Here is a 13,346-nt window from a genome sequence, read left to right on the forward strand (position 1 = left end):
TAAGAAAAATAATTTAAAAATGAAAAAAATATTTTTTGTGTGTGTGTGTGTGTGACACCCACCCACCCAAAACTCTTCCCGTAATTGTCTAGCTTAAGGCATCTCTCAAATTTCACAACCAATTATTTAAAAATATTTGAAAATGTTAATGTAATCTATATCTTGTGTTCCTTTTTGAATCTGTGGACTTTGTCTGATCATTGCCAACACATTCCACACATTTCCAAGTCCTCCTTCATGATGGATGACAAATCACCCTGTAGTCCCATTTCTATTGAGCTGCAGGTGAATCAGCCCAAATGTGATGGGGGATGTTGATGGGCACCGCTTGTTTTAGAATTTGGTTTTGATTCAGCCTTGCTGGCCTTCTACCTCTCATTGCAGGTTTTGAAGGCAACCCCCAGGTGGTTCTGCAGGTCCTGAGGAAGTACATTCGGGATTTCTTTGGGTGCCGAGCGTGCTCTCAGCACTTTGAAGAGATGGCTGAGGAGTCACTGAAGGATGTGAATACCCTGGATGAGGCCGTGCTGTGGCTCTGGGAGAAGCACAACGTTGTGAACGCCCGTCTGGCAGGTGTGAAAGCAGAACTGGGACAAGATGACCAGTCTCTCCTTGGGCTTTCAGAAAAGGGGAACCCAAATGATCAAGGGGGTGGAGTGACTCCCCCATGAGGAAAGGTTGCAGTGTTTGGGTCTTTTAGTTTAGAGAAAAGACAAGTAAGAAGCAACATGATAAGAGTTTGTAATATTTCTCCCCCTCTCCTGATGCTAGAACTCATGGACATCTGGTGTCGGAAGGATTAGTAGAGAGAAAAGAAAGTACCGTATTTTTCGCCCTATAGGACACACCGGCCCATAGGACGCACCTAGGTTTTTTTGGGGGGGGGAATCAAGGAAAAAAATTTTATTCCCCCCCCCCCCAGGTTTGTGCAGCCATCCCCAAGCTAGAAGAGGGAGACGGAGCGCTCCGTCTCCCTCTTCTGCCTTCAGGGACAGCCTCTCTAGCCTCCGTGGGGCAGCGGCTTGCCCCGCTGTACCCCGAGTTTCTGGGGCTGGCAGGGGGGAGAAGCAAGCTTGCTTCTCCCCTCCCCCCCCCCGCCAGCCTCCAGATCCGGTCAGGGAATAGCGCGGTGGCGGCGCTGCGCCTCCCCGCTGTCCCCCGAGCTTGTGGGGCTGGCGGGGGGGAGAAGCAAGCTTGCTTCTCTCCCCCCCCCCCCGCCAGCCTCCATACCAGGTCAAGGAATAGCGGGGTGGCGGCGCTGCGCCTCCCCGCTGTCCCCCGAGCTTTTGGTCTGCAGGCTGCTGCCCGCAAGCCTAGGGAGCCCTGCGGGACCTCCTGCCAGGCTTGCAAGACTTGTGGGTAATTTCCTGAAGCCTGGAGAGCGAGAGGGGTCGGTGCGCACCGACCCCTCTCGCTCTCCAGGCTTCAGCGAAAGCCTGCATTCGCCCCATACGACTCACACACATTTCCCCTTCATTTTTGGAGGGGAAAAAGTGCGTCCTATAGGGTGAAAAATACAGTACTTCTACAGAACTTGCTCCCGAAGGAGGCAGTGACAGCTATCAACTTGGATAGCTTTAAGAGAGGATTAGACAAATTCACCAGTCACAGTGGCTATACAGTAAGAGACAGCAATGCCTCTGAAATCCCAGTTGTTGAAAACCATGGGAGGGGAGAGGGTTTTTGCACTTGGTTCCTGATTGCTGACTTCCCACAGGGAACTGTTCAGCTCCTGCAAGAACAGGATGCTTTCCCAGATTGGCTATTGGCCTGATCCAGCAGGCCATGTTCTATGTTCTTATGTTCTTATATTAACATATTTCTTCATCCAGTAATTCTAACTGACCCACAAAAGTAACTATGCCTGGTCTGTATACCATGCTTAAACCAGAATTTCCCAATTCAAGCTGTCACAGCAAGCTGTGGTCTAACAAACCATGGCAATCTGTTCCTCCAAACTGAGAATGGCAAGAAGTGTCCTGGGAAACAGAATGGCAGACTGGAACCTTGAACAAGAGGCATTCCAAGTAGCACCATTGGACTGCAGGGCCCACTTATGTGGACACCAAGTATTAAAGAGTGAAAGCCATAGCTCCAAAAATGGAACTTTGATTATAAACAACATAAGGACATAAGAAGAGCCTGCTGGATCAGGCCAGTGGCCCATCTAGTCCAGCATCTTGTCCTCACAGTGGCCAACCTGTTGGCCCAATGGGAAATGTGCAAGCAGGATCCAAGCACAAGAGCCCTCCCCATTTCTCCATTTGCTTCATAAGGGAGTAGTCACTCCATCTCCTTGATTGTTTTCCATCTCCCTTTTAAAGTGAGCCCACCAGAACTGTCTGCAGCCTTCCAAACATCATTGCACCAAAGATTTGTATTAACAGTATTATTATATTGGCAGTTTGACAAGTGATTTGTAAAGCAAATTCACTTTTTTAATTCTTTGGTTTGTCCATCTGACATGAATACTTTAGTTGCAATTCCTTCATTGCAGGGGGTTGGGATAGATGGCCTTTCGGGTCCCTTCCAACTCTACAGTTATATGATTCTGTGATTCATGCATTGCTCCTGAACTAATTCTCTACCCCTTCTTGACAGGCGGCTTGAACGAAGACCCAAAATTCCCTAAACTCCAGTGGCCGACACCAGACATTTGCCCTCTTTGCCACGAAAAAAGAAATGGCCTGCATGCCTGGAATGAAGCCCAGGTCCTTCAGTTCTTGAAGCGTCACTACAGCAGTGACAACATTCTCTACGCCTACACTGAGGAGGGATCCAAAGAAGAGGAAGACGAAAACTCCCATAAGAAAAACCTTAGAAAGAATGAAGAATGGATCCCTAATCTGGAACGACAGCTGGATCCTGAGTCTCACGTATTGGACATATTACTAGCCAAAGACCAAAACAAGCCTTTGGCCAAGGAGGAAATGAAGCCAGCTGTCTCCTTCCTGGGGCTAGGGTTCTCCAATGTCGACATGAGCCTCTGCATTGTCCTTTACATTGCATCCTCTTTCTTCCTGATGATCATGTACTTTTTTTTCCGGATGAGGTCCAAGCGCCGGAAATTGTGGCATCCCCGTCCATATGTTTAGGCCAGAAGGAAGCCCCGGTTTCTCTCTTGGCCTGCAGCTTTAAGGTTTTTGATCAGGGATTTTTTCTTCTTCTCAAAAAGCAGTATTTCTTGTTCTGGGAAAGGGCTTTCCCTCCTTCCAAGTGCTCATCTACTGCTCTTCCTGGAGTTCCCTGTTGTGGGATGGACTGGATTTGAAACATGTGCCTGTAACTGCCAAACACACACATCACACAGACATTAAAGTGTTTCCACTGGTCTTGCACACCTTGGTTTCTTGAAGTGTAGGGAGTTTGTTTTTGAAACAGGTTTCTGAAGGAAACATAAATACTCTTCTATAGCAAATATTTCCTGAATACTCTGCTGTGGGGAGGCTTGCTAATCCAGCTTGCCCCAGGTGGGATGCTCAGCCCGTTGGAAACATGGATCACACTGGAATGATGGGGCAGCCAGGGGGCAGCAGCTTGAGAAAGTAATATAAATAATAATAGTATTATATTATTATTATAATTATTATTTTATTTATATCCCAAGTTTTCCCCAGACTGGGATTCTAGGCGACATCCACAAATTAAAACAACATGGATGAAATGTGAAAAGCCAAAAACATCTAAAATATATTATTTAAAAGATAATTTTCTTTTGCTGATTACAGCCTCTGGGTGATCAAGTCTTGTAAATAGGGACGTATGGCGGGGGATTGGAGGAAACTGAAGAATGTGAGCTTGTTTCTTTTGGATTAAGGCTGGTTGGAAGCTTGATTGTGAGTTTGTGGGTGTGGCTCTGTGCTCTCCTAGAGCACATGGTCTGAGGGGCTGTGGCCACTGCTGAGAAGAAGACAGGCTGAAGGAGGCAGTAAGTTGGAAGAGGAGTTAGCAGCCAGCAGTAGTTCTGCTTAACTGCAGCTTCTGGGAGCTCATGGACAGGGTGTTTGTGAGGGTATTTAGTGGGAGAGTTTAAGGGGGAAGCCCAGAGTGCTGTCTCATGGTGTGTGTAGAACCAAGAGACATGGAGAGTGAGGGAGCTGCTGCAGTGACCTGCAACACCTGTGCCATGTTTGTCTTCCTGCTGGAGAACGTGCAAAAGTACACTAGTAGCAAGTGCAAGCTGGTTGCCTTGCTGGAAGAGAAGGTCCAGCAACATGAGGCTGTACTTTGCGGTACTTCTGGATCCTTTGTGGTTCCTTGAGGCTCAGGTGGCCTCAGTGGCAGAGTGCCTTCCATCAGCTTCTGCTGGTGGCCCATCTGCACCCCTATCTGGACAGGGATAGCCTAACTCGTTTGTCTGTGCTCTGGTAATCTTTAGGTTGGATTACTGCAACCTGTTATATGTGGGGCTGCTTCTGAAGATGGTTTGGAAACCTAGCTGGTGCAGAATTCAGTGGCCAGGTTGCTCACTAGGGCAAGACTGTTGGGAACATATTTCACTGCTCCTGGCCTGACTGCACTGGCTGCCAATTAGTTTCTGGGCCAAATTTAAAGTGCTGTCTTTGACTTGTAAACCTTAATTGGCTCAGGACCAGAATACAAGGACTAGCTCTTCCCCTATGAACCAGCTAGGACCCTGCCATCATCATCTGAGGCCCTTTGTGTGCTTTCACAAGAGATCCAGATGCTGGAAACAGGAGAACAGGTCTTTTCCACAGTGGCTTCCTGCTTGTGGGATGCTGTTCCCAAGGAGGCCCACCTGTCACCTTCATTACATATCTTTAGGCACCAAACAAAAACATTTTTCAGTAACCAGACCTTTGGCTGATTGACATTATATGGTCTTTTAAATGTGTTTGTGGGAGGAGGGTTATTGTTTTTGTTTTACTGTGTATTTTGTGTTCTCATTTTGCATTTGTGAACTGTCCTGATCTTCAGATCAAGGCTGTTATACAAATTTATTAAATAATAAAAAATAAAGAAGGTTGCCCATTCCAGGAGATGAATCCCTGGAGGAATGTGGCACATGGAAGCAGAATTGTCAGCAGCCATGCTGTGTCACTGGAAATGCAAAATCCATGCCATGCCCTCACCTTGGACACTGATTCTGCACCAAGGGAGTAAGGGTAACAATTGCAGACCTCAGAACACACTGAGGAGGCTGTGGGAGGTACTATGTACAAAACAAACCCTGTCACTCCCCAGAGGAGGAAGAGAAGTGTGGGGGTTATAGGTGACTCACTGCTGAGGGGGGCAGAGGCAGAATGTGTGGAAGTAACAGTATATCCCGGATGGGGGCAAACAAGCTGCTTTCCAGGTGCAAAGAGTCAGAATGTGACAGAGAAGTTGCCAAGTCTTATAAAGCCCACTGACCACAACCCCTTCCTTTAGATTCATGTAGGTGCAAATAAAACTGCCAGACACAGCCTTCAGTGTATAGCAGGGGACTCTGGGCAGGAAGCTGAAGGGCCTTGGAGCACTGGTGGTTTTTCCAACACTCCTTCCTGTTGAAGGACGTGCCCCAGGAAGAGAGAAGAAAATACCTGAAGTACACCACTGGCTGCTCAGGTGGTGTTGTTAGGAAAGTTTGGCTTCTTGGGCCATGGTCTCTGCTTCTTTGAGGAAGGCCTTCTGGCAGGAAATGGGTTAAGAAGAATGTGCTTGCTAAGGGTCTCCTGAACCTGATAAGGAGAGCTGTAAGCTAAATCTTGAGGGGGAGGGAGGCAATACAGTGGTACCTCGGGTTGCATACGCTTCAGGTTACAGACGTTTCAGGTTACAGACTCCACTAACCCTCGGGTTAGGAACTTTGCTTCAGGATGAGAACAGAAATCATGCTCCAGCGGCGTGGTGGCCCTATTAGCTAAAGTGGTACCTCAGGTTAAGAACAGTTTCAGGTTAAGAATGGACCTCCAGAATGAATTAAGTTCTTAACCTGAGGTACCACTGTATTACAAACCGCAGGGGAACACCTGGTTCTGGGGATAATAGCTTCATCAGTGCACAAGAAACTGAGTTGGTGCTCCAGAAACCTACTAAAGGGATTGAAGTTGGCCTTAACAGCTCTGGAGTGTAGGACTCCAATGGCTTCCAGTTGCAAAAAAGGAAATTCCAAATAAACACCAGGGAGAACTTTCTGGCAGTAAGAGCTGTTCTATAGTGGCTTGGAACTCCTTGGAAGGTTGTAGACTCTCCTTTGAAGGTTTTTCAGCAGAGGTTGAATGGACATCTGTCATGGATGCTTTAGTTGATTTCCCTGCATTGCAGGGGGTTAGACTAGATGACCCCCAGCATCTCTTCCAATTGTATAATTATACGATTCTATGAATAGGTAAAAAGTAATTAAACCATAAAAGATTAAAACAAATTAAAGCAAAGACACATACAGCAGTATGAGAAGCCGTTGTTGCTGTTGTTGTTGTTTTCAGTTCTCAAAGGCCTGCTGGAATAATACTGTGTTTACCTGCCAGGGGAAGGACAGCAAGGAGGAAGACAGTCTAATTTCACTAGGATGGGAGTGCCAGAGTTGTCTGGGAGCAGTAACCAAGAATACAGTCTTTCAGACACAGTGGACATTTTAAGCCTTCCCACAAAGGATCCTGGGCACTATAGTTTGCTGAGGGTGCAGGAAACTAAATTTGTGATAGGTAAACAACAGATCCCAAGATTTATTAGGAGAAGCCATGCGCTTTAAATACATGGGGAAGGCTGCTGTGGACTAGGCCCTTCCAAAATGGACAACGTTTTTAAAAAAGGAAATGGGTGTGCAGTGAGCTTCCCTGTGGTCAGTGGAGCTTGATCTCAAGAGGTTTGTGGTTCTGATTTTGTTTTGAGATTTTGCAGGCAGTTTTGCAAATCCACATGGTGTTTGGCTACCAAGTTTGCAAGGAGCATCTTTCCTTGGAGGTTTTTAAGCAGAGGTTGGATGGCCATCTGTCATGGATGCTTTAGTTGTGATTCCTGCATTGAAGGGGGTTGGGCTAGATGACCCTTGGGGGTCCCTCCCAACCCTACAATTCTATTATTCTAACCTGCCATCTGCATGTTTCTCCTTTCTGAGTTACGAGCCACATTCACTTCCCTCTCTATGTGCTGCTTTCGCGGCCTCCATTTAATCACAGAACTGTAGAGTTGGAAGGGACAGCAAGGGCTATCTAGTCCAACCCCCTGGATGTAGTTTGCATGTTTGATTCCACCCCTCTTTCTTACCTGTAAGGTACTTGGTTCTTTGCTCTCTGGCACCACCTACTGCCCAAAGCAGGTGGTGGTTTTTGTCCTCTCTTAACTGCCTCTCTTTTGCCCCTCTTTCACTTGACCCCAGCAAAAGAGTGTTCTTATGCTGAGATCCTGCTCAGGGGCTTCCCTCTGGAGTATCTGGTTAGCCACTTTGAGTATATTATGTGCACCACCTTGAGCTCCTTGGAAGAAAAGTGGGATAGAATAGCAATCAATCAACCCCCTTTGGTGAACCAGTACACTCTGGAAGGCAGCAGAAACTGAATCTGCTCCAGGATTGATTATAGTTGGTGAAGAGAGGGAGGTTCTCCCATGTCTTCCAGTTATCTTGCTCTTATTAGGATGCAAGCTTTCTTCACATAGGATCAGAATTGTATAGCTGGAAGGCACTCCAAGGGCCATCTAGACCAACCCCCGCCATGCGGGAATCCCAGCTAGCATCCTTGGCATATGGCTATCCAAGCTCTGCTTAAAAACCTCCAATAAAAATGAGGGAGCAGCTGGACTCTGGTTGGAAGCAGCAGAGGCTACCCAACTGACTTAGGGACTACACCCGGGATTTGTGTAGGGTTTGCTCCTTAACCATTTCTTCTCCCCAAGATATCCTGCTAGACAGTGGAGGTTTGATGACCCCCATCTGCCCCTCACTTCCCTCTACAGCACTTGCAGAAACTACTTTCTTCACTGTTGGACCCACTATTGGTCTCATCTGCTGGAGCCTGTCTTTGCATGCAGGGGAAGACCCTAACTCAGAGCTTTCCAAACTTTTCATGCTGGTGACACACTTTTTAGACATACATCATTTTGTGACACAGTAATAAATTTTTACTAGCAAAGCAGGGGTTAGACTAGTCAATTTCCAGCCCTGGAAGGAGTGTGGGGAGTGTTCACACAACACACCTACACACATGAAACCTCTACCCTAATTCATCAAGGGTTTGAGATACATCAGCTACTCTCACCTGGTTTAGCCGGCCAGTCAAAGTAATTTAATGGGGTGTGGCTGCTGTTACAAGATGACAGCATCTAGGAGCCACAGGTAAGATTTGAGGACAGGGTGGGGACCAAAGGTGGGCAAACTATCCCAGAAGTAGCAGAACATGTCCTCCACCAGAGGCATTACTCCTCTAACACCTCATATACCCTGGATTATTGTTATTTATGGTCATAATTAATCAATGATCTGGGCAATATCACACAGTTTACCATAGAAGCCCTGCCCTGCCCCAGGTAATGAAACTGAGCTCCTTCACCAGGAAGAGGTGGGAATCTCATCTGGGTGCCCTTCAATTCAAGGATGGTCATAGAATCATGGAACTGTAGAGGTGGAAGGGTCCCCTAAGTGTCATCTAGTTGAACCCCCTGCTATGAAGGAATCACAGCTAAAGAATCACTGACATTGCCATTCAACTTCTGCTTTAAAAACTTCCAAAGAAGGAGAGTCTTACCTTCAGAAAGTTATTCCTGATTTTTAGTAGGATTCTCCTTTCTTCTTACTTGAAGCTTTTGGTTCAGGTTCTATCCCCAAGAGCAGGAGAAAACAAGATTGTTCCATCTTCCATGTGACTGCCCTTTAGATATCTGAAGATGGCTGTCATATCCCCTCTCCTCTTCTCCAGACTAAACATCCCTAACATCAACTGTTCCTCATAAGATTTCAATACCTTTGAGAATCTTGGTCGCTCTGCTCTGTATGGGATGGGTTTTAATGGGTTGTTGTTGTTTAGTCGTTTAGTCGTGTCCGACTCTTCGTGACCCCATGGACCAGAGAACGCCAGGCACCTCTGTCCTCCACTGCCTCCCGCAGTTTGCTCAAACTCATGCTGGTAACCTCGAAAACACTATCCAACCATCTCGTCCTCTGCCGTCCCCTTCTCCTTGTGCCCTCCATCTTTCCCAACATCAGGGTCTTCTCCAGGGAGTCTTCTCTTCTCATGAGGTGGCCAAAGTACTGGAGCCTCAGCTTCAGGATCTGTCCTTCCAGTGAGCACTCAGGGTTGATTTCCTTCAGTATGGAGAGGTTTGATCTTCTTGCAGTCCATGGGACTCTCAAGAGTCTCCTCCAGCACCATAATTCAAAAGCATCAATTCTTCGGCGATCAGCCTTCTTTATGGTCCAGCTCTCACTTCCATACATCACTACTGGGAAAACCATAGCTTTAACTATACGAACCTTTGTTGGCAAGGTGATGTCTCTACTTCTCAAGATGCTGTCTAGGCCTGTCATTGCCCTTCTCCCAAGAAGCAGGCGTCTTTTAATTTCGTGGCTGCTGTCACCATCTGCAGTGATCATTGAGCCCAAGAAAGTAAAATCTCTCACTACCTCCATTTCTTCCCCTTCTATTTGCCAGGAGGTGATGGGACCAGTGGCCATGATCTTCGTTTTTTTGATGTTGAGCTTCAGGCCATATTTTGTGCTCTCCTCTTTCACCCTCATTAAAAGGTTCTTTAATTCCTCCTCACTTTCTGCCATCAAGGTTGTGTCATCTGCATATCTGAGGTTGTTGATATTTCTTCCGGCAATCTTAATTCCGGCTAGGGATTCATCCAGCCCTGCCTTTCGCATGATGAATTCTGCATATAAGTTAAATAAGCAGGGAGACAAAATACAGCCTTGTCGTACTCCTTTCCCAATTTTGAACCAATCAGTTGTTCCATATCCAGTTCTAACTGTAGCTTCTTGTCCCACATAGAGATTTCTCAGGAGACAGATGAGGTGATCTGGCACTCCCATTTCTTTAAGAACTTGCCATAGTTTGCTGTGGTCGACACAGTCAAAAGCTTTTGCATAGTCAATGAAGCAGAAGTAGATGTCTTTCTGGAACTCTCTAGCTTTCTCCATAATCCAGCGCATGTTTGCAATTTGGTCTCTGGTTCCTCTGCCTCTTCTAAATCCAGCTTGCACTTCTGGGAGTTCTCGGTCCACATACTGCTTGAGCCTTCCTTGTAGAATTTTAAGCATAACCTTGCTAGCGTGTGAAATGAGTGCAATTGTGCGGTAGTTGGAGCATTCTTTGGCACTGCCCTTCTTTGGGATTGGGATGTAGACTGATCTTCTCCAATCCTCTGGCCACTGCTGAGTTTTCCAAACTTGCTGGCATATTGAGTGTAGCACCTTAACAGCATCATCTTTTAAAATTTTAAATAGTTCAGCTGGAATGCCATCACTTCCACTGGCCTTGTTATTTGCAGTGCTTTCTAAGGCCCATTTGACTTCACTTTCCAGGATGTCTGGCTCAAGGTCAGCAACCACACTACCTGGGGTATACGAGACATCCATTTCTTTCTGGTATAATTCCTCTGTGTATTCTTGCCACCTCTTCTTGATGTCTTCTGCTTCTGTTAGGTCCTTTCCACTTTTGTCCTTTATTGTGGAAATCTTTGTACGAAATGTTCCTTTCATATCTCCAATTTTCTTGAACAGATCTCTGGTTCTTCCCATTCTATTGCTTTCCTCTATTTCTTTGCATTGCTCGTTTAAGAAGGTCTTCTTCTCTCTCCTTGCTATTCTTTGGAAATCTGCATTCAATTTCCTGTATCTTTCACCATCTCCCTCGCATTTTGCTTGCCTTCTCTCCCCCGCTATTTGTAAGGCCTCATTGGACAGCCACTTTGCTTTCTTGCATTTCCTTTTCATTGGGATGGTTTTCGTTGCTGCCTCCTGTATAATGTTACGAGCCTCCATCCATAGTTCTTCAGGCATTCTGTCCACCAAATCTAAATCCTTAAACCTGTTCCTCACTTCCACTGTGTATTCATAAGGGATTTGACTTAGATTGTATCTTACCGGCCCAGTGGTTTTTCCTACTTTCTTCAGTTTAAGCTTGAATTTTGCTATAAGAAGCTGATGATCTGAGCCACAGTCAGCTCCAGGTCTTGTTTTTGCTGACTGTATAGAGCTTCTCCATCTTTGGCTGCAGAGAATATAATCAATCTGATTTCGATGCTGCCCATCTGGTGATGTCCATGTGTAGAGTCGTCTCTTGTGTTGCTGGAAAAGCGTGTTTGTGATGACCAGCTTGTTCTCTTGACAGAACTCTATTAGCCTTTGCCCTGCTTCGTTTTGATCTCCAAGGCCAAACTTGCCAGTTGTTCCTTTTATCTCTTGACTCCCTACTTTAGCATTCCAATCCCCTATAATGAGAAGAACATCCTTCTTTGGTGTCACTTCTATAAGGTCTTGTAAGTCTTCATAGAATTGGTCAATTTCAGTTTCTTCAGCACAAGTAGTTGGTGCATAAACTTGGATTACTGTGATGTTAAAAGGTCTGCCTTGGATTCGTATCGAGATCATTCTATCATTTTTGAGATTGCATCCCAGTACAGCTTTCACCACTCTTTTGTTGACTATGAGGGCCACTCCATTTCTTTTATGGGTTTCTTGCCCACAGTAGTAGATATGATGGTCATCCGAACTGAATTCACCCATTCCCGTCCATTTTAGTTCACTGATGCCCAGGATGTCAATATTTATTCTTGCCATCTCATTTTTGACCACCTCCAACTTACCCAGGTTCATGGTTCTTACATTCCAGGTTCCTATGCAATATTTTTCTTTACAGCATTGGACTTTCCTTTCGCTTCCAGGCATATCCGCAACTGAGCGTCCTTTCGGCTTTGGCCCAGCCGCTTCATCAGCTCTGGATCTACTTGTACTTGCCCTCCGCTCTTCCCCAGTAGCATGTTGGACGCCTTCCGACCTGAGGGGCTCATCTTCCAGCGTCATATCTTTTATATGCCTGTTGTCTTTGTCCATGGAGTTTTCTTGGCAGGGATACTGGAGTGGCTTGCCGGTTCCTCCTCCAGGTGGATCACGTTTGGTCAAAACTCTCCACTATGACCTGTTCATCTTGGGTGCCCTGCTCGGCATAGTTCATAGCTTCTCTGAGTTCTTCAAGCCCCTTCGCCACGGCAAGGCAGTGATCCATGAAGGGGCAGTGATCCATTTAATGGGTAGAAGAGTATATATTAATTGCAATTTCTCATTCCAGGCACCTATATGTGTGGGTTGGACAAAGTTTCAAAATACTTGAGGCCAAATTAAAAGCATGGGAATTGGGTTCAAAACCTTGTTTTCAGCAGATTCAGCTATGACGTAAGCTGGCTCCCCCTTTCTTACCCCACTTAACAAAAATATCAGGCAACAATTGTAAAGTAAGTTTAAAAATAAGATTCATTTTATAATCATGCATTGGTTCACAGCAACAGTAGCAGTAACAGCTATAACCAGCTTCAGGCATGTGTCTAAAACTGGAGCAAGGAAGAGGCATGTCTACATCTAACACTGGTCAAAGGAAGAGGCGGGACAAGAAGTATCAATATACTACTTTCTCTCCTGGAGAAGAAGGGAAATGGCATCACACAGAGCCCTTTCTACCAATGGTATTTCTATGGTCTGAGTATCTGTGCATCAGCAACACAGCTCTATGGCCTTAGCCGTTTCTTATGCTAACTAGTAAGAATATGCATTTGTTAGGTTTGGCTGCTAATCTGCCACACTAGAATAACATTCACTTTTATTTTTGCTGCTGTATTACAGGTTCAGTCATGTGAAGCTTGTGGTCTGCTAAGACCCCTAGATCCTACTGGCAAGCCAAGAGTTCCCCATCTTTTTTTTGAGCAGCTGGTTCTTTCTGCCTTAGTCTGGGCCCAATTCTCCAATCTGTTAATGCCATCTTGAATTCCAATTCTGTCTTCTGCAGCTTTAGCTATCCCTCCCAGTTTGGTGCCATCTGCAAATTGGATAAGCATCCCCTCAAAACCTTCATCATAGTCATTTATAAAGATGTTTAACAACAACGGGCCCAGAACAGAACCCTGTGGCTCCCCACTTGTCTCTTTTCCCCAGGATGATGAGCAACCATTGGTGAACATTTTTTTTCAGTTCAGTCAGCCAACCAGCTACAAATCCACCTAACAGTTACCTCGTTCAGATCACATTTTACCAGTTGCCTCACAATAATACAATGTGGGACTTGGTCAAAAGCCTTGCTGAAATCAAAACTTAAGTCCACAGAATTCCCCAGACCCACCAACCTTGTAACTCTATCAAAAAGAAAGAAAGAAATGAGATTTATCTGGCCTGACTTGTTTGTTATTTGAGAAAGCCG

General features: G+C 45.8%; 1 protein-coding gene across 2 annotated transcripts in view; it reads left to right on the forward strand.

Moving 5' to 3' along the window:
- The window catches only part of QSOX2 (quiescin sulfhydryl oxidase 2), a 28,003-nt gene extending 24,678 nt beyond the window's left edge, over positions 1-3,325 (forward strand). For both annotated transcript variants that reach the window (XM_083721087.1, XM_083721088.1), the window contains exons 11-12: positions 385-573; positions 2,602-3,325. In XM_083721087.1, the coding sequence (XP_083577213.1) occupies positions 385-573; positions 2,602-3,095 (683 nt within the window). In that variant the 3' untranslated portion in view covers positions 3,096-3,325. The remainder of the gene's footprint in view (positions 1-384; positions 574-2,601) is intronic.
- The last annotated feature ends 10,021 nt before the right edge of the window (positions 3,326-13,346 follow it).

Source organism: Podarcis gaigeae (genome assembly GCF_964106915.1).
Source record: "Podarcis gaigeae genome assembly, chromosome: Z".
In the NCBI taxonomy this organism is placed as follows: Eukaryota; Metazoa; Chordata; class Lepidosauria; order Squamata; family Lacertidae; genus Podarcis; species Podarcis gaigeae.